Source organism: Eubalaena glacialis, chromosome 1 (assembly GCF_028564815.1).
Source record: "Eubalaena glacialis isolate mEubGla1 chromosome 1, mEubGla1.1.hap2.+ XY, whole genome shotgun sequence".
NCBI classification, from domain to species: Eukaryota; Metazoa; Chordata; class Mammalia; order Artiodactyla; family Balaenidae; genus Eubalaena; species Eubalaena glacialis.
Window position 1 is genome coordinate 183,210,129 of NC_083716.1, and position 26,654 is coordinate 183,236,782.

Below are 26,654 nucleotides of genomic sequence, written 5' to 3' on the forward strand. Positions count from 1 at the left end.
CCTTTAAAACTTATATAAAAAAATAAAATTAAAAAAATCACCAACCTATACAATCAAGAGCAAACAAATGCTTGTTGTTTGAAACGGCTTTAAAAAAAAGTTACTTGCTTACAAAATCCTCGCTTAGAAAGGAAACTGAAAACCTCTGGGCTACCCCCGCCTGTCGGGTAGGCTGGAGTCGGGAATCAAACACCCTTCTCCCCTCTCCCTCCCCTCCCCCCGCCCACCGGCGGCTCCCAGCGGCCGTAAGCCCGGAACAGCACGGCCGGGACGAGTCAGAGGCGGGGCCAGCGGAAGTGCTCGCTCGCCGCTGTCAGCTGCGCCGGAAGTTCCTGGCCCGGCCTGGCGGTAACCTTGGGGTCTTCGCCGCCCGAGCAGCCACGGCCGCCGCGGGGGTGGGCTTTGCTAGTCCGAGCCTCAGCCGGGGCCAGGTCCGTTAGGTGCCAGGAACCGCCGGGTTGCGCAGGAGTTCGCTGAGGTTCCCGGGGAGTAGGAACCGCGGGCGCAGGGCCTCCCAGCCGACATGTCTCTAGTGGCAGAAGCCTTCGTCTCGCAGATCGCAGGTAGCGTGCATGGCCGCGGACCCGGACGGAGGCGGGGACCGGCGTGGGGCAGTCGTGGGGAGCACTGTGGGCTTTAGGACTGCAGGTTTCCTCCAGCCTTGCAGCATTAGACGCTGAACCCAGGCCTGGGGATGGAGGTGGGCACTGACTACCAGCCGCATCTCATAGATGAGAAAACGGAGCGGGAGAAACTTGGCCAAGGTCACCCCGTAGGACTGGGAGTTCCATCTGCTTTTCCTGGGCACTGCTTTGTCCAGCTGCCCACTGGGTCTGGAGGTGTTGGGGTGCGTGGAGAACGCCGTGGGTTGGAATTAAGGTGGGGGCGTGGCCACGGGCAGGGCTTCCGAAGGCTTCAGTGATTAAGTATGGGGGCAGCCTCGGTGTGGGACTTGAAGTTTAAGGTGATTGTCACTAGTGAGTCGCCATTGTCATTTGAGTGGCCACCGAAGTTTCCTCTCCGAGCAGCACAGTATTACCATTTGCTAGGTCTCTAGGATTCATTGACACATTTTTAAGTCTACATGAATTTTTGGAAACACCTTTGACTTGACGGACTGAACATGACTGATGTAAATAGATTTATAATGTATTTCTGTTATCGAGGTTCTTATTTACTGTAGTGAAAGAAATTAAATATTGTTGAGAAAGTGAGGAGACTATTGTAGGTGTAGGTTGATGGGTAATAGTTAATCTTTAAATGGAGTTAATCTTAAACATCCTAGCAGTATTTTCACGGTGAGTACGGTAAATATTCAGTCACGAGGATAAATAGGTACATTTACAATAAGGTAGTATTTTTGAAATGGAAAGTACTGAATGTGTTACAGAATTTGCCAAACTGTTTTTCATTGCATTTGTGTGAACATACACTTCTTTTTTCCTTTTTTCACTTAAAGACTGTTTTCTAAAAGAGAGGGAAGCTCCCACTAGATTGCAAGCTTCATGAAAGCTGGGATAATACTTATTTTGTCTCTAGTATCTTTTTTCTTTTTTAAATTTATTTATTTATTTTTGGCTGCCTTGGGTCTTCATTGCTGCGTGAGGGCTTCTCTCTAGTTGCGGTGAGCGGGGGCTACTCTTTGTAGCAGTGCGCAGGCTTCTCATTGCAGTGGCTTCTCTTGTTGCAGAGCACGGGCTCTAGGCATGTGAGCTTCAGTAGTTGTGGTACGCGGGCTCAGTAGTTGTGGCTCGTGGGCTCTAGAGTGCAGGCTCAGTAGTTGTGGCATGCGGGTTTCATTGCTCCACAGCATGTGGCATCTTCTCGGACCAGGGCTAGAACCCCTGTCCCCTGCATTGGCAGGTGGATTCTTAACCACTGCACCACCAGGGAAGTCCCTGTCTCTAGTATCTTGAGGACCTGTCAGTTGGTGCTCAGTAAATATTCACGACCTGAATCAATGAATAATCTTGAGATTTCAAACAACGATTATTTCTATTTATACCATTAATGTTTTAAGAAAAGTTAGATCATTAATTTAATTTAGATTGCTGCTATGTTAAAATATTTCAGTGTATGCTGATATTGGTATACTGTATTCCCTAATGTGTGATTTCTTTTAAAGAAAAAATGATGAATATCTTTTAGTAAGCTTTTAATAAGTTTGGAACTTTGCTTCCATTAGTGAAATTTAAGAATTTCTAGGAATTTTATCAGTCTGCCATCTTAGCTATTTGGAGTGGTCACTCTAGGAAGAGGCGTTTATAGATGGATAATTCAATAAATGGTGTTGGGACAACTCCTAAGTCATAACATTTCAAGAATAAATTACAGATGAATTAAAGATTTAAGCGTAAAATAAGAACAAAAACCAAATTGTAATAAAATAATTAGGAAAAAATATAGGAGATACAGCGTAGGAGGCCCAAGCAAGACACAGAATTCAGAGTTCATGGAAGAAAAAATTATAGATTTTATTGCACATAAATTTAAAAAGCTTTGTATGATAAGAGACATAAGTTTCTACAAATTAAGAAAAAGACAGTCCAACAGAATCAAAGATAAAGGACAGGAACAGGCAGTTCACAAAAGGGGAAATGCAAATAGCAGTGAAGGTATGAAAAGATGCTCTCCACTAATTTCCACTCAGTTGGACCCTCAAAGTATTGGTGAATCTGTAAGAAATCACTGCTTTTTGGGAACTTAACATAGCAATATTTATTTAAATGCTGTTAATTGACCGAGAAATTCTTCTTCATGGGATTTATATGATAGGAATAGAAGGACCAGTATTTAAAGAAATATACAACAGTAATAATTGTAGTATTATTTTTAATAGCAAAATCCCAGCAATGTCCTAAGTTATGGCATGTCCACATTATTACAGATACTAAAAATGAAGAGGTATATCTGTTAAATGTATTGGCTTGAAAACTCTGATTATCTTAAGTAAAAACAAGTTATAGAATAGTGTATGTGTGTATATGTATATAGTATGAACCCACTGTTGTTAAATAAATGAACCCTGTATAAACATGTATATGTAAGCAAAGAAAAATGTAGAAGAATATTCAACTAATTTTAACTAGTAATGTCAGGGTAATAAGGATAGGATGTTGGTGGAGTGAGAATATTTTACTTTTGAATTTAAATGGTTCTAATTTAAAAAATTTGAAAGATTATATTTTGGCAACAGCGAAAAAGGGTGGCTATACCAATAATTTATATGAAACCTTGTATTTGGCTTGTAAATGTGACTCAAATCCAACAACTAATCACAGCATTCTGCTTCTGGCAGTAATACGGTTTTCTTGGAAGAGATCAACCTCAAGAGATTAGAGATATATATCTACATAGTCCCGTTATAACTTAATAAGTAAATGTGAATCTGTTTTTGTAGTTGAGAGCTCTATTTTTTAATGTATTTAACCCTTTGCTTATTATTCTTTCTTTCAGTGGGCCAACAAACTGGTATTTCTTTTGGAAACATTTAACGGCATCTTACATCTATCTGTGATATTCATGAAGTGCCCTCCTTGAGAACCTCATTCATAAGGACATCTTTTTGAAAGCCTTCTCTGAACTCCCCCATTTAAATGAACCACTTCTGTCTCTTTACCACTAGTGTATCCCTCACCAAGTCCTCTCAGTTCTTACTCCTTATTATGACTCAGTAGCTATTCTCTCCATCTCCACTGCTATATTATTACCTTAGTTTAGGGCTTTGTTATTTCTTGCTTGGATTACTGTAGTAGTGTCTGAATAGGTTTTCCTGCTTTCAGTCTGGTCTCTTTCTAGTACAGCCTCTACACTGCAAAGCCTCAGTGGGTTTTTGTCTGTTTGTGTTGTTTTATTTTTATTTTCCTAAAATGCAGATTTAACTCCTCTTGTTTTAACACCTCATTGGTTCCCCACTGTCAGTAGAATGGAGTGAGGCATACAAGAGCCTCCGTGAGTTATTCCAAGTCTGTCTCTCCAGCCTCATCTCTCATCACCCCTTTCCTTGAACTCTTGCCTTTCTAAACTATTAGTAAATAAATAAACTATTAGTAGTGTCCATCTTTGGCAAATGTTGCCTTTTCCCTGAACTGTCCACTTTGCTTGGATAACTCCTGTCTGTCCTTTAAGACTCTGAGCACATTTTAGCCTGTAACTCTACCTGACATTTTTTTCCTGTGTAATAAGATAGGTTTATTTATTTTTTCTTTTTTTCTCATAATAAAAATGATACATTACTACTGTAGAAAATGAAAACAATCCAAAAGAATGCAAAGTAAAAATCACCTAAAATCATAAATTTAAGATCTCATCCTCATCATTAAAACTTTGGTGAACAAAGCTACCTCATTTACTCTCCCTACAAATAAAAAAAATGAACATAAATAATATATGATTACTTTTTTGTAATCTGTTTTGTCATGTAGCATATTGAGATCTCTTTCCATGTCTATGAATGGACTGACATATATCATCATTGTTAAATGGTTGCATTAGTATTTCACGGTAATGAAGAAATCATAATTAGCTTATCTAATCTTATTATGATGGGTATTTGGGTGTTGTATTCGTTCTGCCTGAGACGCAGAAGTGGTAGGAGCTCTAGCGCTAGTTCTAGCTCTGTCTACACATACACACACACACACACCTCCACGCACGCACGCGTGCGGAACTGGCTCATGCTGTTGTTGTGGGGTTGGCCAAGCAAATGCTAAGTCCGCAGGCAGACAGCCCTGAAGGGGGTCCAGGAGGAGGAGGGAGCACGTGCCGCAGGTGCTGCTTGCAGAGCCTGAGCTCAGGGAGGACTTAGGTCCTCTGTTACTAAGTTGGGCCCACCCAGGATAATCTCCCTTTTGATTAACACAAAGTTAGCTGATCCTGGACTTTAATTACATCAGCAAAATCCCTTCACAGCATTGCCTAGATTAGCATTTGAATAACTGGGAGGTGTTTGCTACAAAATGGCTGTTGCCTCCCTTCTGTCTTCCCAACACCTGCTGGAGGATACTGCTTGTAGCTCACCCTAATAAACAGTAGAAAGGGTATTCTGGGAGATGTAGTTCAGTCTAGCCAGTTTAATGTACCGCAAAACCATCACAGGTGTATATGACTTTGTAAACAGTGCTTGCAAATACATATTTGTGTATCTGAGTAGTTTCTTTGGATAAATTTCTTAAACTGGGAGAGAATTTTGAATTTTTCTTTTAACTCAGTGACATGGAAAGAAATGGTAACTTATGATTTTGAATTAATAGCTTGGATCTCTAGATAATGATATGCTAGATTAAGAACTTTAAAAAGAGGATGAAAATAGTCCTGGATATTGAGTGGTTTTCAAAATCTTTTGTAACAGCCTGTGTATTTTAAATTTTCACTTGTTTTTTTAACTGGCAAAATTTTGCAATACATTAGTTGAGTTTCAGGTTAAAAAAAATTATTTTTTTCAGATAGTTGGGTAGGCACATATCCTGGGGGAGGATTGAGTATTCGCATTTGGGTTGTATGACCATATTTGGAGTAGTCACTGTAGCCAAAAGGACGGAGTACTGTGATGGACAGGCCTGGCTCACTTGCCCATCTGTTTACCAGGAGTGACTCCAGCTTTTAGGGCTCCACAGTGCTGCCAGATACACGCAAAAAGCTAGAGAGGTGCTGAGCGCTAAACTGCAGGAATCTCCTACAGTGTTGATCACTTCCTTCACCTTTCTTCCTGTGGACTTGGAAGTGAGAGTCAGACCTGGGTTCCTATTCAGCTACTTGCTAAATGTGTGACCTTGGGCAAATTACTTGCCTTTTTAAGCCTCAGGTTTCTTATTTGCAAAGTGGTAAAGATAATTATAGATTATTTAAGAAATAGATGACAAAAGATAGAAAATGCTTGGCATTGTATCTGGCACATAGTAAGCACTCAGTAAGTGTTCATTAATATTATTTTTAGCTCATTTACCTATCAGTTTTTCTCTTTTACTGGACTTTGCTTCTGTCCTCCTGTGTGAAGATACAAGTTTGGTAAAGCTTTTAAAATTACTTATAAATAGAATACATAATTTATTTCAATAATATAAAACATCTGTAAACAGTTATTACTTTTATTAAAATTACTCCTGTAATAAATTATTCTAAGATATTTGTTTCAAGATTATACCTTTGATAAGTTCCAGCCATATTTATCTTCATTATATAATTGAATCTTCAGTATAGGTCATAGGTATAAATACTCTGAGACTTTTTCAGTGTGATTTGTTTGTTAGCATTGCCAAAAGGTTTTAGCCTTAAAAACTTAGCTGCTAAGTATCTGGTTGATGATAAGAGTAAGCGTCTATTTTTGACCCACTGTGCTAGATGGTATATTGATACATAGTTGCTAGTATTAACAATTTGATCATGTTAGGCATTTTTCTTGTTTTATGGATGAGGAAATTGAAACTCTGTTAGGTAATAGAGTATAACGGTTAGGAACAAGGCCATTGGAGCGAGACAGAACTGAATTCTAAGCTCAGTTCTGCTTTCTGTTTTATGATCTTGGGCAGAGCTTTCTAGGCCACAGTTTCCTTATTTGTGAAAAGGGGATAGTATATTTTATCATCTAAGCACCTAGGGTGGTACATGGTATGTTCAGTATGTGGTAGTTTGTTACTGCTTTTGTTTCCTAGGTGCCTTTGAGGATGTTACCTTTGTACTGTTATCCCTTTACCATTTTGGTCAGCAAAATATCCAAAGTGTCTTTATTTTTATTAATTTCTATACCATCATTTCTGAATGATCTTATTACTTCACTAATATGTTGATATAGTTTAAGCATATTAGTTAATTTCATCATACTATGATTATTAATCTTTTGAAATCAGGACAGTATCTGTTCTGTTCTTTATTTAGAAGCTCCGTAAACTATGTAAAGGATGAAAAAGAAGACTTGGAATATTTCATTTATCTCATTGTGGGCATGCAGGTGCTTAATTATTTAAATTTATTAATAATTTCATTCTCACAGTTGGATTAATTTATGGTATGATCTAGGAAAGTAGTTTTACAGGTTCCATGGCACCCATATGAAAGCATTTTGAAAGTAAGTATAATCAATATAGGCATGTTTAAAATATTTTGTTTTTATATCAGTAATAAAGTGCTTTTTATTCCATCTTTCTTCCATATGAATACTGGGAAATTTGGACTTTGAAAGCATTTCAGAAGCGTCTTAGAGGCCCAAAGTGGAAACTGGGGGTTAAAAGTCCTTTGTAAAGTAGAAGTGATGCTATTGCTCACAAGATTTATTAAGAGTGAAGAAAATGGTAGTCAAGGCTCTTACATCTGTATATCTAATATCTAATAATTGCAACAGATATTTGAAAAAATACAATGTGTTCAATTCTTTTGGTCTTGAAAATAAAGATATTTTGTTAGTTATTTGTAGTCCACATTCTGAGGATTCTCCAGTATTGACGAAGGCACTGAGGAATTACTGAGAAGTTATTGAAGTGGCCATTACATTTCAGAGAATCTTTTTTCATTTGTATTAGTTGTATGAATAGACTCATACCGTAGTGCCTATCACCTTGGCACATGTAAAGTGGATATTGAAGGGGCAGATGGAGAAGCAAAACAAAGACAAAATAGGTTATACTTCAGATTAGAGGCAAAATACAGTTTATTGACAGCAGTGTGACCTATTTTCTTTTATCATATGAATAGGTTGAAAACCAGATTCTTAAAGGCAATGTTTATTTCCTTTTAGAAAACTTTGGTATGCTGTTAAGATCACTTGAAAGGCTTGTTTTTGATTGTATAATAGTCCATATTAAGCGTAATGTGAGTTTTGATTTTCTTGTGTGCTTCATTAACATTCTGTACTCTGAAATTACATGATTTTTCATTTTTAACTTAAAAGATTTTGGTGATGTATGCCCCATAAAATTTGTCAGTCTTCTGTGAAGACTTTTGAGTTATTAATGTTAGCTCAAGCCTTTCATATATGAGTGAAAATTGAAAGAAAACATCAAACTTCTTAACATTTTTCAAACATTTTTGATATTTCTTGATAAGCAGTTTTCAGATGGGCTGAAGATGTCAAATGAAGATGAGATATTAAATTCAGGCTTCTCATTTTTTGTTCAAAGACAGAAGTTATAATATTCAGCAAATCCAGCTACAGACATTTATGTGTAGAAGTTTCTGCCTTGCCAGTAAGAGAAATGCACGTTTTAATTTTTTATTGCTTTGTAAATGATCCTGTACTCTATTCTTGAACACTTTTCTTATTTTTGTACGCTCTGTAAATGAATCATGGTTTTGAACTTTCCTACATCCGTAATAAAAATGAAATTTGAGTGGTTAGTAATAAAGAAGATTCTTTTCATAAAAACAATCATTTTGTCATGGCAATTCCCATTAACTATAACTGCATTAGCAAAATAGAAACCATAAAAAGCATTTCATTATGCTTGTACACTTAGCTATGTTTTTGTACTGATTATATATTTTTATCTCTAAGAACTTTTGTAAACCAGAGGAGTTTCTTCATGGCTTAACCTGAGATGTTATCATTCCTAATTTGGTTAGATGGTTTTATTTCCAGACTTACAGCAATTTTTTGCTGTCAGATATCTTTTAGGCTTTAGATAGCAAACGACCTGCTTGTATTTTCCACAGAATATATTTTTAGGTTGAGTATCTAATTTGCATTAGGTGCTCTGCTAAGTGCTGGGGTGCAAAAATGAGTAACAGTTGTTGCGTTTGGTGAACTTACATTCTTGTGTTGGACAGATCCATTGAAACAAAGTGGTGTATCCTGTAATAGAAATGCTAATTTACTGAGCCTTTTACCTCCCTTCTCTCAAACTGAATTGGGGGTGTTAGATATTTAGTGAACATCTCAACTCCTCTCCCTGTCCCTCACCTTCTGTCTAGCGCACTTGTGATTATTTTTTTTACCCAGTTCATATTTCGTCTCCTCTCGTGAATTCTTTCCTGTCTTCCTCAAGCAGATTGTTATTTCTTCAAGAGGATTCCTGTAGTGCTTTATTCATCCCTCTGGTCTGATGCTTATATTAATAATTGTTACTGAGTACATTCTGTGAGCTTAGAGACTGTATATGGCATTTACATAGTTTATCTAATTTTATTCTTCCAAGAACCTTACAAGGTAGATGATATTTCCCCTTTTTACAGATGAAGTAAATGAGGCAAGAAGAGGTTATGCAACTTGGCTAAGGTCACTTAGGCAATAAGTTGTAGAGTTGGGAGGGGAACCCAGGCATGCCTCACTTCAGGGCCTGTTTTTTCCCTACACCACCTGTATTCATTTATTGTATTGTAAGTGGTTATGTGTATCTCAGTCACCTCTTCTCACTCCCTCTGCTCTGTGCCCCCCACCCGCTCAACAAAATTAGATCTTAGAGAGCAATGGCAGTTTTATATTCATCTTTGTCTATCTGTCATAGTCCCTGGTACATTTTCCAAGTTTAATAACCTATGGTTGTTTAGTTAAATGCTTTAATATATTTTTTTTCTGCCTCTCTGAGGATTTTCTATCCCTGTGCTTCTGTTCATGAAGGGATTCTGTGATGGTTAGTCTATGTTATCTTATTTCTTGTTTGTTTTTTCTTGGTTTTTTTTTGTTGTTGTTCTTGGGGAATCTGGCAATTCTGCCAAGATTTCTGCAGGTATAACAACAGATCAAATCCTCTGTAAGGAGTCATTTGTTTCACGGCTAGCTGAGAGGAGTAAGGGAGGAGGAATAGAGAGTTCTTTGGTTACCTAGCTTGATATGAGAGAGTATATGTCACGTACTAGAAAAGGGCAGATACTTAAAATAATAGGTACTGTTGTTACAGTGATTGTAATTGGTTTAGAGTAGTGGGGAGGATTGTTTCTTAGTTGGAGGGACATTTATTTTCCATTTTCTAGGATTAGATTTAGAGAACCATTAAATCTTGAAGGTTAACACTGTTAACAATGTTGAGGTCTGATACTTGTGTGGGACTGTTTGTCTTCTCTCTGTTTGTTGGCCAGATACTGCACTTTTAATCTTAACCAGCTGTTTTTGCATAGTTCTGCTATTGATCTCATATTCATCTCTATTTCTGAGAAAAGTTCAGACACGGTGTCAGTGTTTCCTCTTTTATGAATTACAGATTACCATTTTTAAAAAGAGAATTCAAATTTTGAGTCCTAGCTACAAGGTTCATATCTATTCATAGTCACCTGGAGTCGGCCTGCTGTTTATTGGAAATTAATGAAAAATGGTGGATCTTTTTTATAATGGGGTGAAGTCTAAACATAACCATTTGAGAGGATGACACATGAATCCTTACTAAGAATGGAGGGTTTTCAGTTTAACTTGTATTCATTTTAGCCTGAGTTATTGGCTTGCTGATGCTGTGAATTTGTTTTCTTCACCCTTGTTAACCTCCGGAAGTTTGTCAGTTTTATGAAATTGATCCTTGAATACCATTTTGAAATTGATCTCTAGTGTCACATAGATAGGTTCAGATGGCTCACGTTCAAGTCTCATAACTACTAACTTAATTTTACTTTCCTTATTGATTACATCTAATGGAAAAACTATCATTTAACCACTTCTTGGTTCCAAAGCAAGTGCAGCCTCAGTTCACTAGTCTTAAAAGCTTATTCTGGAACACTATTAAATTGCAACATGTTACTAAAGCATGTTTTAAAACATGGCTTTAAGCCATATCCACAAATACTTAAGTAGAATAAGATGGGTAAAAATCTTCTTGAATAAAATTAATCTACATAGATCCTTACTGCCACATTCTGTGAGGCAAATGAATGAAAGGGGTGAAAACTTAATCTTATTTCAAGTGTACTCCATGTTCTGCGGACAGTACTTTTTTTTTTTTTTGATGGTGGTCGCAGACCATCTGCATCAGATTTACTGGGAGTGTGTGTGGCAAGTTTGGATTCTTGGCCCTCGTTTCTACAGTATCAGAATCTCTGAGTTTAGGGTTTGGTGGAAATATGCAATTTTACAAAGTTCCTTAGGGGATTCGTATACTTTAATGGTTGAGAACCATTGTTGTAGGATGATTGTAATTTCTTTAATTATAATTAATTAATTATTATAATTATTACCTAAGAACGTTTATTTGTGGGCTTTGTAAGAGGTTATCTAATACAGTTCTGTGTTCATTGAATCTGGAGCCAGACTACCTGGGTTCAAACCCTGGCTCTTGTCACTTATTAGTCACTGTGACTTTGGCAAATTACTTATGGTTGTACCTTAACTTTCTTATTGTAAAATAGGGATAATAATAGTAGTGTCTGCCTCATCAAGTTGTTGTGAGGTAGTTACTATGTCAAGCACTTAAGTGCACAATAAATGCAATAAGTCTTTTAAAATCTATTTCAGCTTTACTGAGGTATAATTTATATACCATTTTTAAGTGTACAATTAATTTTTAAAATATATTTACAGAGTTGTGATTATTACCACAATCCAGTTGTAGAAGAAACATTTTCATCACCCCCAAAAGAAATTTCTTGCCTGTTTACAGTCATTCCCATTCCCATCCCAGCCTGAGTCAACCACTAACCTACTTTCTGTTTCTGTAGATTTGCCTATTCTGAACATTTCATATAAATGGAATCATACAATGTGTTTTCTTTAGTGACTGGCTTTTTTCACTGGGAATAATGCTTTTGAAGTTCATCTATGTTGTAACAGGTATTAATGCTTGGCTCTTTTTTTATTGCCAAAGAGTATTCTATGGTATGGATATACCACATTTAGTTTATCAACTCATCAGTTGATGGTCATTTAGGTTGTTTCCACCTTTTGATTACTGTGAATAACACTGCTGTGAACATTCTTGTACAAATCTTTGTGTGGATATGTTCTTCCATTTCTCCTGGGTGAATACCTAGGAGTGGAATTGCTGAGTCATAATGGCAATTCTGTGTTTAACATTTTGAGAAACCTCCAAACTTTTTATATTCCCACCAGCAATGTGTGAGAGTTCCAAATGCTCTGCATCCTCTAAACATTTGTTATTGTCTGTCTTGTTGATTAAAGCCATTCTAGTGGGTGTGAGGTGGTGGCATCTCATTGTGGTTTTGATTTGCGTTTCTCTAATGACTCATGATATTGAGTATCTTTTCATGTGCTTGTTTGGCCATTCATGTATCTCCTTTGGAGAAATATCTATTCATATCCTATGCCCATTGAAAGGATTGAGTTATTTGTCATCTTTGTGATTGAGTTGTAAGTTTTTTATATATTCTAGATAATAGCTGTAAGGGTCTTAAGGGACTCTTAACTGCTGTCACCATCCACCCCCCCCCCCCACCATTATCATCTGCCTCAATAGCAGTCTAGGTAGTTTTTGACCAGAAAGAGGTAGATTCTCATTATTCTCTAGTTTCATTTGGGCACCAACTTTGGTTGTAAGAGAGAAGTTCTGCCCTTTACAAGTTTTCCTGAATTTTCAATCTGTTTTGCTTTCCTTCTTCTGCCTCCTGAATGGCAGGATATTAGAACCCATTTGCCTTGGATATTAATTCTAATGTATCATTCATTCATGTGCCCTCACTTTGAATCATTTTAGTCCTTTGTTTACCACTTTGTTACAAATGAATAGGTGGTTGGAGATATTGATGAGGGATTTGTGGGGTTGATGATTTGTCTGCCATGGGCTCAGTAAATTGGCATTCATTTGGCATTCTGGAGATTGTGCACTGTTTTATGTAATTTTTTTTCTTAGTTCTGTGTAACATGTAGACAGAATTAAGCCTTGTTATGGGTGTATCAGATAATCTTTATTGTTATTTTCAGATAGGCTCCAGTATTCGTCAGAGTTTTAAACTTGAAACATTATAAAGATAACAGATAGGGAGATGGGCCATATGGTACCACTAAAGTCTAAGTGCCTTAAAGGCAGTTACTTGATTTTCTTTATAATTTTATCCCTAGTGCTTAGAGTGGTGCCTGGCACATATTCACGGTGTGTGTGTGTGTGTGTGTGTGTGTATGTGTATATATATGTGTGTGTGTGTGTGTATGTGTATATATATGTGGGGGTGTGTGTGTGTGTTCTGTGAATATTTATTGAATGACTGATAAAACGGATTTGTAGAATGTGGCTTAATTTACTTTCTAAAATGAGAGCTATGTACAGTTTACTACACATACTTATATGCAACAAGCAATAAAGAATATGCAGTGGATTCTGATGTCAATCAACAAGTTTTTAAGGACTGATGATAACTTGTAGCCAAGGGAATGGTTCTAGTGTGAATCTTCTTCCAAAGTTTGGCAATCCCTTTGTATTTTTGTCTTACACTTCTCTAGTCTGTCTTAGAATGTCTGCTCCTTGCTTCAGGACCCTTATTTCAATCTAAGGTATTCTTTAATCTTTCTATCTGCCCTTCCTTGCAGTATATTTTTTAAGTGGCTCCTATGATCTGAATGTTTGTGTCCCCTCCAAATTTTTGCATTGAAACCCTAATCCCAAGGTGATGGTATTAGAAGGTGGGGACCGTTGGGAGGTTATTAGGTAATGAGGGCAGAACCCTCATGATTGGAATTAGTGCCAAGAGATCCCAGAGAGCTCCCTAGCCCCTTCCACCATGTGAGGACCCAGCAAGAAGTCTGCAGTCAGTGACCTGGAAGAGGTCTCCTACCAGAACCCAACCACGCTGGCACCCTGATGTTGGACTTTGAGCTTTCAGAACTGTGAGAAACAAATTTCTGTTGTTTATAAGCCACCCAATCTGTGGTATTTTGTTATAGTAGCCCAAGTGGACTAAGACAGAGAGTGGCCTTACCACTGTGTTACAAAATACTACCTGTCAGTATTTTAAGTATTGGAACTATTTTAAGTTTATGGAAATGACAGCATGGCACTACACCTCTCCATTCTCTAACATGAGCCACTTTCTTTAAATTTTTAAAAAATTGAAGTATAGTTGATGTACAATATTGTATAAGTTATAAGTGTACAATATAGTGATTCACATTTTTTAAAGGTTATATTCCATTTATAGTTATTATAAAATATTGGGTATATTCCCTGGGTTGTACGATACATGAGCCACTTTCTGACATGAACATTGATCTCCAACTGTTGAGGTGATGGGAGAATGTTTTATTGTTTTTTTTTAATAAATTTATTTATTTATTTTTGGCTGCGTTGGGTCTTCGTTGCTGTGCGCGATCTTTCTCTAGTTGCAGCGAGCGGGGGCTACTCTTCGATGCGTTGCTCAGGCTTCTCACTGCGTTGGCTTCTCTTTGTTCCAGAGCACGGACTTTAGGCGCGTGGGCTTCAGTAGTTGTCACGTGGGCTCAGTTGTTGTGGCTCGCAGGCTCAGTAGTTGTGGAGCACGGGCTTAGTTGCTCCGCGGCATGTGGGATCTTCCCGGACCAGGGCTCAAACCCATGTTCCCTGCATTGGCAGGTGGATTCTTAATCACTGCGCCACCAGGGAAGTCTGAGAATGATTTTAAACTCTTATTGTGTGAAGAGTCACGTCCTGCTTACACATCCTATGTAGTATCATTAAACATCCCCTATGAGACAGTACCTCAAGGATATCGCTATTTAATCATTTCATGATCAGTATTATCTGGGATATAGTGTTATCTTTGAATTGTACTATAGTTTGCAGGCTGAATTGTTGACTCTAATACATAGCTCTTAAAATTCTAGCTTTGATGAAGTCACATGTCATCATATTTTAACTCTAAACATCTTAAAAATCTATTTTAAATGAAGGCTTCATATCATAACTGCCTAAAACTTGACAGGTTTTGAACTTAGTGTCTATGTTGATATCACTGAGTCATCAGTATAGTATTTATGTCAAACAGTAAATTTATTTCCTTCTTTTCTCTGTGTGTCTTGCAGTAACTTGTCCATGTTTAAGAGCTGTCAAATGTTCTTTGAGCATTTTGTTTTATTAGTCGTATTTGCATTTACACCTTTGGCAGAACGACATCCAAATTTGGAGATAGGTTACATGCGTTTCTTATTCCTTTAGACTGTCTAAATAGTCTTTGGAAGCGGAAGAGATGACATCTATGAGCTTTTGGAATCTAGTTGCCTAAGGATAAACTGGGTTTGACTTCATTAGTGCACAAATGATAGGTTTGTGTACAGTTATTATAGCATTAATCAATTTGATGGATTGGAAATATGACAGTACTGAAGCAGCATGTAATATTAGTGCCTATTATCCTACAAATTATGTCTTCACCTACATTCATATGCCAGAGGAGTCATGTTGTACATTAAGAATGAAGAATTTAAAAAAACACCCCAACAACAGAGGGCATCTCTTTTTATGGCTCTTCTCTTGTCCTTTTAGATTAGATCATCAAGAGATGGACTTTAGAATTAGACTTGTTTATTAGGTCATAGCACTTTCATACTGTGAAATACCCTGAATTGAATGGAATAGATAGATCATTTGCCACCAGAATGACTTATCACCCAACTTGATACTATAGAGAATACTGCAGGTAAAATGGAGTCTTTAAGAAACCTAGATATGTGAATTTGTTGGCCAGTAGTCATTTCTCTAAAAATTGTAATGGATTTGTAGTAAAGAATATTGATGTTTTTGTTATATTGGTTGATAAAGCTTAAAAATAATAGGTACCTTAAAGATAATTAAATGAGAATCAAGTATGTATTTTTGGGGACTATGGGTTTTGCTTTATCATGTTTGTATTTCTAGCACAAATTTATTTATTTATGCATTGTTTATTTTATATTAGGGCTTTCAAAAGTCCAAAAGTATGTATTCTCTCTCTTTCTAAGCTTTATTCTCCTCCAACATAAATACTTATGGGAGGTAGAAAATAACTTTGAAAAATTTAAAAACATTCCTTTGCATAAAAAAAGCTGTCACTAAAGGCTGAGACTTTAAGAGGAATCACCTTTGCTCCTGGTAAAAGAGACACTAGTGTAAAATACTCAGGGCAGTTTTACCTGGGCAAAATTGGAAAGAAAGTAAAGGATAAAGGGGTTAAAAGACCTTTAATAATGTTATTTGGATAGAAAGTTATGCGGTGTTCTGATATTTGCTTTATTTCTAGATGTTTTTTATTTATACCTGTAAAATAGGAATATATTTCTTCTTTATAAAAATGATAAACACTTTCATGGACCTTTTGCTAGGGAATAAGAAGTCATTCTAATTTTCAAGAATGAATTAATGTAGGTCACTAAGAGTATCTTGGAGTAAGTTATTGCTTTGGTATGAAAATGATATAGTAGTTTCTGATTGTGAAAGAATTAATTTCTGAAAGGTGGGTAGTTTTACTTTGGAACTCTTGTGATAAAGATTAGTTTTAAATGATACTTAGATCAAAAAAATTTAAATATTGCTTAATTTGAATTTCATATTTTGGCATGTATTGTACATATTATTATAAATGCCATATTCAAGTTTGGAGCAATTGAGAAGCCTAGTCTTTAATAAATAATCTCAGGACCATAGGAATTTTCACATTCTAGGAACTTACTGCCTACAAACGGAGATAAGATATTGACATAATAATAGAATAGAAAAGAAAGCAATATATGATATAAGACAAGTACAAACTGCTATGAGCAGTATAGATAAAGGAGAAATTAGATTTGTTTAGTTACAGAAGCCTTCTTGATAGAGGTAGCATTTTAAGCTTGGTCTTGAAAAAGGTGTAGGATTTGGGTATGTGGTGGGGAAGGAATATTCTGGACAGAGGGGAACAATTTGAGCAAAGTCACTAAGGTGAGGAAGTATGAAGTATATGGGGGAAATTTTAAGTACTCTGGTAGGATACAAGGGTCCTATTATTAGGTAGATGGGTAGGCAGGTATTCCCCCCCCCCCCCCAATTAATTTGTGTGTGTTCTTTCCAAGCTTTTTTCCTGTTCAAAAAAGGTGATTTCACTAGAATAGAGGAGGACTCTTCTTTGTTCAAGGGTACGTGAATGGCTGGGTTCCCTGCTGAAACTTCAAATAAGTAGTTATTTAATTAGAACAGTGTTTTCCAAGGTGGGGCGAGGTATATATACACCCTGTTTTATGCAGGACAATCCTTTGAAGTACAGGAAGAAAATATTGAAACTTAGGTTTCAATTTATTTTTTAACTGTTTTCTTTTTTAGCGTATGTTTTATAATGTGCATGATTTATTAGCTTAGGAATACCAGCCATATGATTTCCAAATCTATTTGGGTCTGCATACTCAAGTATTTTATTGATGGGGACATGAGATTTTAAAAAGTGATAATCCCTATGTTAGAGTTAAAGAATATGGAAAGGGGAATAGTGAGATGACTTGTCAGATGGTTGAGGGCCTTGTGTTGGTCTTAGGAGCATTTCAACAGTAATATCCAGTGAAAATTGTATATTTGGTATAAAACATAGAAACAGATTTCCAGTTTTAGGGTCAGCGCATAGGTAAGTTTACAGGATTAGATTCTGCCAACTATTTCAGGCAGCTGTTTAATATTTTTATAGTTGTGTTATTGGTTGTAGTATTGGAGTTCTCTGGGTAAAAGTTTCCCTTTTTTTGGCCAGGTTGTGTAGTTTTCTTATCTTCCCTGCTTCATTCTTAGCCTAAACAGTACAGAATCATAATAATGATAGTAGTAATAGTAAACACAAACATTTATTCAACCAGCATTTACTGATTGCCTGTTTGGTGCTAGGTTCTAGGAATGAAGTGGTAAGCAAAAATCAGACATGAACACTGGATTCATGTGCTTATTTTCTAGTGGGGGAGATAAACAAATAGTCCTCAAATCCCTGTAAAAATGTTGACTGTGATAAAGTGGTACAAAGAAGTGTGCATCTTATTCAAGCTTGAAAAAGAGAGGGTTTGAACTATTCCGGAGGTCACCGAAGTCTTCCCTGAGGACAGGACCAGCTACATAGTTTGTAGGGCCCAGTGCGAAATGAAAATATGAGGCCCCTGTTTAAAAGAACAGGGGCCTCAAGACTGGCGCAGCAGAACCTAAAACCACCCGTGGAGCCCTTCTACATACGGGCCCTGTGCAGCTGTTCAGGTTGTAAGTCCATGAAGCTGGCCCAACCTGAGGAAGTGATGTTTTTGCTGCGATGTAAGGACACGATAGGAGGGGAGGATAGCTCCAGGGTAGAGGAAACAGCTTAAATGAATCTCTGGGGCCGGAAGGAACGTGATGCATTCAGAAACTGGGTGAAGGCCATTGTGGCTGGTGTATAGAGTGGGTGGAGAGGAATGATGAGGCCAGAGAGGGAGAGAGGGTGACGTGTAAGGCCAAGTCGATCTTTATTCCAAGAGCCACACAAACTATTGATGTGTATGAAGCATAAAAATTACTTTTGATATGCAAATAATACCAGTAATTGGCACCTTGACAGTGTTGGACAACGTTGTCTCTCAATCCTCATTTTCTATCAGTCTCCTTTTCAGAAACGTTTAGTCTCACCTTCTATATTTATTCTAAGGCTGGCCCTTCCCTAAGGCAGGTTTAAAAAGGCTCTTCACATCAGGGAGAGATTTTGGTGGTAGAAATTGAAAATAGGATAGGTGAGTCATGAAATTTTATTCACTATTGAATTAGTCTGTGGTCTAAAACATTTTAGGTTGACTAAAGTAAAACTAGTAAGAGATGAAAATGTTTTATTATTTATTTTTAAAGATTTTTCTTTTTAAATGCTGCAGATTTTTAAGGTCTGTTGTGAGTACTATAATTTTGAATTCTTAATCTCCCTCTCTTTTACACATGATCAGGGACAAGGGTGGATATTAACTTCCCTAACCTTGGGAAAGAGGAGTGGGGAAGAAATTGTATTTTTGGACTTTGTCTTTCACGTAATAGGCATTCTCAATGAAAAGGCTTTAATTAATATTACCCAAACCAAGAAGTAAGCTTTGTACTTTGTTACGTGTGGATAATGTTCATGATTCATGGACTTACTTATGAAAGCTCATTTCCTAGAAAGATACCTACATGGTTGATTTGTAGATCCATTGCCATGCCACACAACTTAGGATTTTCACTATTGTCTCTCTGTTGAATAACACACCAGCCATTTCTTCTCCCATGTCATTCATTCCCTGATCATTCCCTGCATACTCTGCTATTTCTTGCCTCCTGGACTATGGATATACTGGAATTCCAAGCTGCTAAAATAGCATGGTTATATAGGTTTATATCAGCCTACTTGCCTTCTCTTTTTAAATGATAGGTTCTGTTTGTGAAGATAACATCAAATGTTTTGGCAGAGTTACTTTCTGAGAATTTTTTAAAAAATTTTATTTATTTATTTTTATTTTTGGCTGTGTTGGGTCTTTGTTTCTGTGCGAGGGCTTTCTCTAGTTGCGGCAAGCGGGGGCCACTCTTCATCGCGGTGCGCGGGCCTCTCACTATCGCGGCCTCTCTTGTTGCGGGGCACAGGCTCCAGACGCGCAGGCTCAGTAATTGTGGCTCACGGGTCCAGTTGCTCCGCGGCATGTGGGATCTTCCCAGACCAGGGCTCGAACCCGTGTCCCCTGCATTAGCAGGCAGATTCTCAACCACTGCGCCACCAGGGAAGCCCTGAGAATTTATTTTCAATAATTCCTGAGTTGGAACATAGTTTGTATATTGGAGCAAGGAAAATATACTCCGTCATCCCCATTTCCAGCTTTAGGTTCTTAATAACAGAGCTTTTAGTATTTGTAGATAACTCCTTTATTCTTATTTGCAGTCGGGTACTATGTTGCAAGATTTCTGTTACTTTTACATATGTCGGTTGTATTACATCAGGAGAAAGGGGGTGATGATAAATGAACTTTTAACTGGAATTACTGAACACAGAAGTTCCTATTCATATGAGACCTCTGATACTGTGGAGTAGTGATGTAGCTTCTGATTTATCAAAGAACACTTAAATTATATTCAGCATATATTTAATGCTAAATGTATGTTTTTCCATTGTTTTGAAAATTTGTAATTCATGTCTAATATGTACACAAAATAGCTAACCAAAAGTTAAAATTACCAGAATATTTAATTAGAGCACCCTATTACTTTAACATAGTTGATAATTAAATTCAGTAAAACTTTGGTTAGCCAGAATATTTAGGGGATTGACTGGTAGTTTTCTTTCTTTCCATGCACAATTAATGATCACCAAGTGTACGCAAAACATGGCACAGTGTGGCATACACAGATGCATATGACACATTTGTGCCCTCAAGGAACTTAATTTCAATGTCTTTGGAACTTTTGTAAATTTTATTCCTATGCCTTATTGCTTTCTTTAATAAGATTAATATAATGCATATAATTGAGTCTTTGATGATGTAGACTCTTATAATGAATGAACCTCATTGTATTGTTTCTTATATAGATGTAAACAGTGTAGGTGTGCTGATCATACAGTTTATCCTAAAAGGTTATTTTTTAGTAAATTGCTGATGTCAGCTTGTTTTTGTTTCCCTGACTTTTATTTTTAAAACTGTTACACAGGTTAATTGGGTTCTTATTGAAATTTTACTTTGTTAAAAAGTTTACAGTAACATATAGTAATATTTAGTTGCACTGCCTTTTTGGTATGTGAATTGAAATTCAGTAGCCTTTACGAATATGTATACAGACAGTCCCTAACTTAACAGCGGTTTGACTTACGATTTTTCGACTTTACGATAGAGTGAAAGCGATACACATTCAGTAGAAACTGTACGTCAAATTGTGAATTTTGATCTTTGCTTGGGCTAGCGATATGTAACTAGATACTCTTGATGCCGGGCAGCAGCAGGGAGTCACAGCTCCCAGTCAGCCACGAAATCACGAAATCAAGAGGGTGAATGACTGATACGCTTACCACCATTCTGTACCCATAAAACCATCCTGTTTTTCACTTTCAGTACAGTATTCCATAAATTACATGAGATATTCAACACTTTATTATAAAACAAGCTTTGTGTTAGATAATTTTGCCCAACTGTAAGCCAATGTAAGTGTTTTGAGCACGTTTAATGTGAGCTAGGCTAGGCTATGATGTTTGGTAGGTGAGGTATATTAAATGCATTTTCAACTTACAGTGGGTTTATCGGGATGTAAACCCATGGTAGGTCAAGGGAGGTCTGTAATACTGTGGATAACAGTGTGCAAAACTGTGTATGGTCCACTATTTGCTTGGTGACTTCATGTATTATCCCTAAGTATGAGTTTAATTTTGTGTAGCCCAGACCAAACCAAAATTTATAATTTACAATAATAGTACAATGTTTTTCTTTTCATTCTAAAGTGGAAGTAAAAGGAAATTAAGGCGTCCACCTCTCCCTCCCACTCCTAAGACTGTTTTAGTGCATCTTAAATGATCAGTCTTAAGAAAAAGATGCTTCATGTGTATAAACTTCTTTTTTTTTGTTGTTTGTTTGTTTGTTTTTTTATACTGCAGGTTCTTATTAGTCATCAGTTTTATACACATCAGTGTATACATGTCAATCCCAATCGCCCAATTCAGCACACCACCATCCCCACCCCACCGCAGTTTTCCCCCCTTGGTGTCTATATGCCTGTTCTCTACATCTGTGTCTCAACTTCTGCCCTGCAAACCGGCTCATCTTTACCATTTTTCTAGGTTCCACATACATGCGTTAATATACGATATTTGTTTTTCTCTTTCTGACTTACTTCACTCTGTATGACAGTCTCTAGATCCATCCATGTCTCAACAAATGACTCAATTTCGTTCCTTTTTATGGCTGAGTAATATTCCATTGTATATATGTACCACAACTTCTTTATCCATTCGTCTGTTGATGGGCATTTAGGTTGCTTCCATGACCTGGCTATTGTAAATAGTGCTGCAGTGAACATTCGGGTGCATGTGTCTTTTTGAATTACGGTTTTCTCTGGGTATATGCCCAGTAGTGGGATTGCTGGGTCATATGGTAATTCTATTTTTTGTTTTTTAAGGAACCTCCATATTGTTCTCCATAGTGGCTGTATCAATTTACATTCCCACCAACAGTGCAAGAGGGTTCCCTTTTCTCCACACCCTCTCCAGCATTTGTTGTTTGTAGATTTCCTGATGATGCCCATTCTAACTGGTGTGAGGTGATACCTCATTGTAGTTTTGATTTGCATTTCTCTAATAATTAGTGATGTTGAGCATCTTTTCATGTGCTTCGTGGCCATCTGTATGTCTTCTTTGGAGAAATGTCTATTTAGGTCTTCTGCCCATTTTTGGATTGGGGTGTTTGTTTCTTTAATATTGAGCTGAATGAGCTGTTTATATATTTTGGAGATTAATCCTTTGTCCGTTGATTTGTTTGCAAATATTTTCTCCCATTCTGAGGGTTGTCTTTTCGTCTTGTTTATGGTTTCCTTTGCTGTGCAAAAGCTTTGAAGTTTCATTAGGTCCCATTTGTTTATTTTTGTTTTTATTTCCATTACTCTAGGAGGTGGATCAAAAAAGATCTTGCTGTGATTTATGTCAAAGAGTGTTCTTCCTATGTTTTCCTCTAAGAGTTTTATAGTGTCCAGTCTTACATTTAGGTTTCTAATCCATTTTGAGTTTATTTTTGTGTATGGTGTTAGGGAGTATTCTAATTTCACTCTTTTACATGTAGCTGTCCAGTTTTCCCAGCACCACTTATTGAAGAGACTGTCTTTTCTCCATGTATATCTTTGCCTCCTTTGTCATAGATTAGTTGGCCATAGGTGCGTGGGTTTATCTCTGGGCTTTCTATCTTGTTCCATTGATCTATGTTTCTGTTTTTGTGCCAGTACCATATTGTTTTGATTACTGTAGCTTTGTAGTATAGTCTGAAGTCAGGGAGTCTGATTCCTCCAGCTCTGTTTTTTTCCCTCAAGACTGCTTTGGCTATTCGGGGTCTTTTGTGTCTCCATACAAATTTTAAGATGATTTGTTCTAGCTCCGTAAAAAATGCCATTGGTAATTTGATAGGGATTGCATTGAATCTGTAGATTGCTTTGGGTAGTATAGTCATTTTCACAATGTTGATTCTTCCAATCCAAGAACATGGTATATCTCTCCATCTGTTGGTATCATCTTTAATTTCTTTCATCAGTGTCTTATAGTTTTCTGCATACAGGTCTTTTGTCTCCCTAGGTAGGTTTATTCCTAGGTATTTTATTCTTTTTGTTGCAGTGGTAAATGGGAGTGTTTCCATAATTTCTCTTTCAGATTTTTCATCATTAGTGTATAGGAATGCAAGAGATTTCTGTGCATTAATTTTGTATCCTGCAACTTTACCATATTCATTAATTAGCTCTAGCAGTTTTCTGGTGGCAGTTTTAGGATTCTCTATGTATAGTATCATGTCATCTGCAAACAGTGACAGTTTTACTTCTTCTTTTCCAATTTGTATTCCTTTTATTTCTTTTTCTTCTCTGATTGCCGTGGCTAGGACTTCCAGAACTATGTTGAATAATAGTGGTGATAGTGGACATCCTTGTCTCGTTCCTGATCCTAGAGGAAATGCTTTCAGTTTTTCACCGTTGAGAATGATGTTTGCTGTGGGTTTGTCATATATGGCCTTTATTATGTTGAGGTAGGTTCCCTCTATGCCCACTTTCTGGAGAGTTTTTATCATAAATGGGTGTTGAATTTTGTCAAAAGCTTTTTCTGCATCTATTGAGGTGATCATACGGTTTTTTTTTTTTTTTTTTTTTAATTTATTTATTTATTTATGGCTGTGTTGGGTCTTCGTTTCTGTGCGAGGGCTTTCTCTAGTTGTGGCAAGCGGGGGCCACTCTTCATCGCGGTGCGCGGGCCTCTCACTATCGCGGCCTCTCTTGTTGCGGAGCACAGGCTCCAGACGCGCAGGCTCAGTAATTGTGGCTCACGGGCCCAGTTGCTCCGCGGCATGTGGGATCTTCCCAGACCAGGGCTCGAACCCGTGTCCCCTGCATTAGCAGGCAGATTCTCAACCACTGCGCCACCAAGGAAGCCCGATCATATGGTTTTTATTCTTCAATTTGTTAATATGGTGTATCACATTGATTGATTTGCGTATATTGAAGAATCCTTGCATCCCTGTGATAAATCCCACTTGATCGTGGTGTATGATCCTTTTAATGTGTTGTTGGATTCTGTTTGCTAGTATTTTGTTGAGGATTTTTGCATCTATATTCATCAGTGATATTGGTCTGTAATTTTCTTTTTTGGTAGTGTCTTTGTCTGGTTTTGGTATCAGGGTGATGGTGGCCTCATAGAATGAGTTTGGGAGTGTTCCTTCCTCTGCAATTTTTTGGAAGAGCTTGAGAAGGATGGGTGTTAGCTCTTCTCTAAATGTTTGATAGAATTCACCTGTGAAGCCATCTGGTCCTGGACTTTTGTTTGTTGGAAGATTTTTAATCACAGTTTCAATTTCATTACTTGTGATTGGTCTGTTCATATTTTCTGTTTCTTCCTGGTTCAGTCTTGGAAGGTTATACCTTTCTAAGAATTTGTCCATTTCTTCCAGGTTGTCCATTTTATTGGCATAAAGTTGCTTGTAGTAGTCTCTTAGGATGCTTTGTATTTCTGCGGTGTCTGTTGTAACTTCTCCTTTTTCATTTCTGATATTATTGATTTGAGTCCTCTCCCTCTTTTTCTTGATGAGTCTGGCTAATGGCTTATCAATTTTGTTTATCTTCTCAAAGAACCAGCTTTTAGTTTTATTGATCTTTGCTATTGTTTTCTTTGTTTCTATTTCATTTATTTCTGCTCTGATCTTTATGATTTCTTTCCTTCTGCTAACTTTGGGTTTTGTTTGTTCTTCTTTCTCTAGTTTCTTTAGGTGTAAGGTTAGATTGTTTACTTGAGATTTTTCTTGTTTCTTGAGGTAGGCTTGTATAGCTATAAACTTCCCTCTTAGAACTGCTTTTGCTGCATCCCATAGGTTTTGGGTCGTCGTGTTTTCACTGTCATTTGTCTCTAGGTATTTTTTGATTTCCTCTTTGATTTCTTCAGTGATCTCTTGGTTATTTAGTAACGTATTGTTTAGTCTCCATGTGTTTGTGTTTTTTACGTTTTTTCCCCCTGTAATTCATTTCTAATCTCATAGCGTTGTGGTCAGAAAAGATGCTTGGTATGATTTCAATTTTCTTAAATTTACTGAGGCTTGATTTGTGACCCAAGATGTGATCTATCCTGGAGAATGTTCCGTGTGCACTTGAGAAGAACGTGTAATCTGCTGTTTTTGGATGGAATGTCCTATAAATATCAATTAAATCTATCTGGTCTATTTTGTCATTTAAAGCTTCTGTTTCCTTATTTATTTTCATTTTGGATGATCTGTCCATTGGTGTAAGTGAGGTGTTAAAGTCCCCCACTATTATTGTGTTACTGTCAATTTCCTCTTTTATAGCTGTTAGCAGTTGCCTTATGTATTGAGGTGCTCCTATGTTGGGTGCATATATATTTATAATTGTTATATCTTCTTCTTGGATTGATCCCTTGATCATTATGTAGTGTCCTTCCTTGTCCCTTGTAACATTCTTTATTTTAAAGTCTATTTTATCTGATATGAGTATAGCTACTCCAGCTTTCTTTTGATTTCCATTTGCATGGAATATCTTTTTCCATCCCCTCACTTTCAGTCTGTATGTGTCCCTAGGTCTAAAGTGGGTCTCTTGTAGACAGCATATATATGGGTCTTGTTTTTGTATCCATTCAGCAAGCCTGTGTCTTTTGGTTGGAGCATTTAATCCATTCTTGTTTAAGGTAATTATCGATATGTATGTTCCTATGACCATTTTCTTAATTGTTTTGGGTTTGTTTTTGTAGGTCCTTTTCTTCTCTTGTGTTTCGCACTTAGAGAAGTTCCTTTAGCATTTGTTGTAGAGCTGGTTTGGTGGTGGTGAATTCTCTTAGCTTTTGCTTGTCTGTAAAGCTTTTGATTTCTCCATCAAATCTTAATGAGATCCTTGCAGGGTAGAGTAATCTTGGTTGTAGGTTCTTCCCTTTCATCACTTTAAGTATATCATGCCACTCCCTTCTGGCTTGTAGAGTTTCTGCTGAGAAATCAGCTGTTAACCTTATGGGAGTTCCCTTGTATGTTATTTGTCGTTTTTCCCTTGCTGCTTTCAATAATTTTTCTTTGTCTTTAATTTTTGCCACTTTGATTACTATGTAATCATGTAATTCATGTGTATAAATTTCTTTTTTAAAAAACCAGCTGGAAGTATATATTAAAAATATAATCTGTTACTGTGTCACAGAGACTGTATTAATTTAAACACAGTAAGAAAAATACCAATTATTGTCAAATTTCATATTTGACTTTCTTGCTGACAGCAAATATAGTTAGAGTGTTAGAATTGGTGATTCTGATGTTTTATGGCTTTTACAAAGAAGAATTCAACAAATGATATACTGAATATTCTGTCAGTGGAGGCATTGCTTCTTAAGTGCAGTTGATTAGACAAATTGAAATCTAGTGCTTTTTCCAAGCACTGGTAGGGTGCTAATATTCTGTTTGTAGTTGGAGTCTACTCTGAATGAGAGATTGAGTCAAGGTCCAGCCTGGCTTCAGGCCTAAAATTAGCTTTAGCAGCCCTATTTCACATTGTAGGTACTTAACTGCTTCATATTACTTCCCTTTGTTTTTGTGAGATGGTATCGGTGAGGTCAAGGCAATGAAATGTAGACAACAACAGGATTCCTCTGTCTGTTTAAATACTACCAGCTTATAAGGAAAGATGCACAGCCTGATACAGATGTAT

At 37.0% G+C, this 26,654-nt stretch overlaps 1 protein-coding gene across 3 annotated transcripts in view; it reads left to right on the plus strand.

Annotated features, from left to right (window-relative positions):
- The first annotated feature begins 299 nt into the window (after positions 1-299).
- The window catches only part of MTX2 (metaxin 2), a 65,148-nt gene continuing 38,793 nt past the window's right edge, over positions 300-26,654 (plus strand). For 2 of the 3 annotated variants that reach the window (XM_061202369.1, XM_061202379.1), the window contains exon 1: positions 301-563. In XM_061202369.1, coding sequence (XP_061058352.1) covers positions 524-563 — 40 coding nt within the window. In that variant the 5' untranslated portion in view covers positions 301-523. Of the gene's footprint in view, positions 564-26,654 lie in introns of all 3 variants that reach the window. The other variant, XM_061202398.1, reaches the window with a different exon arrangement.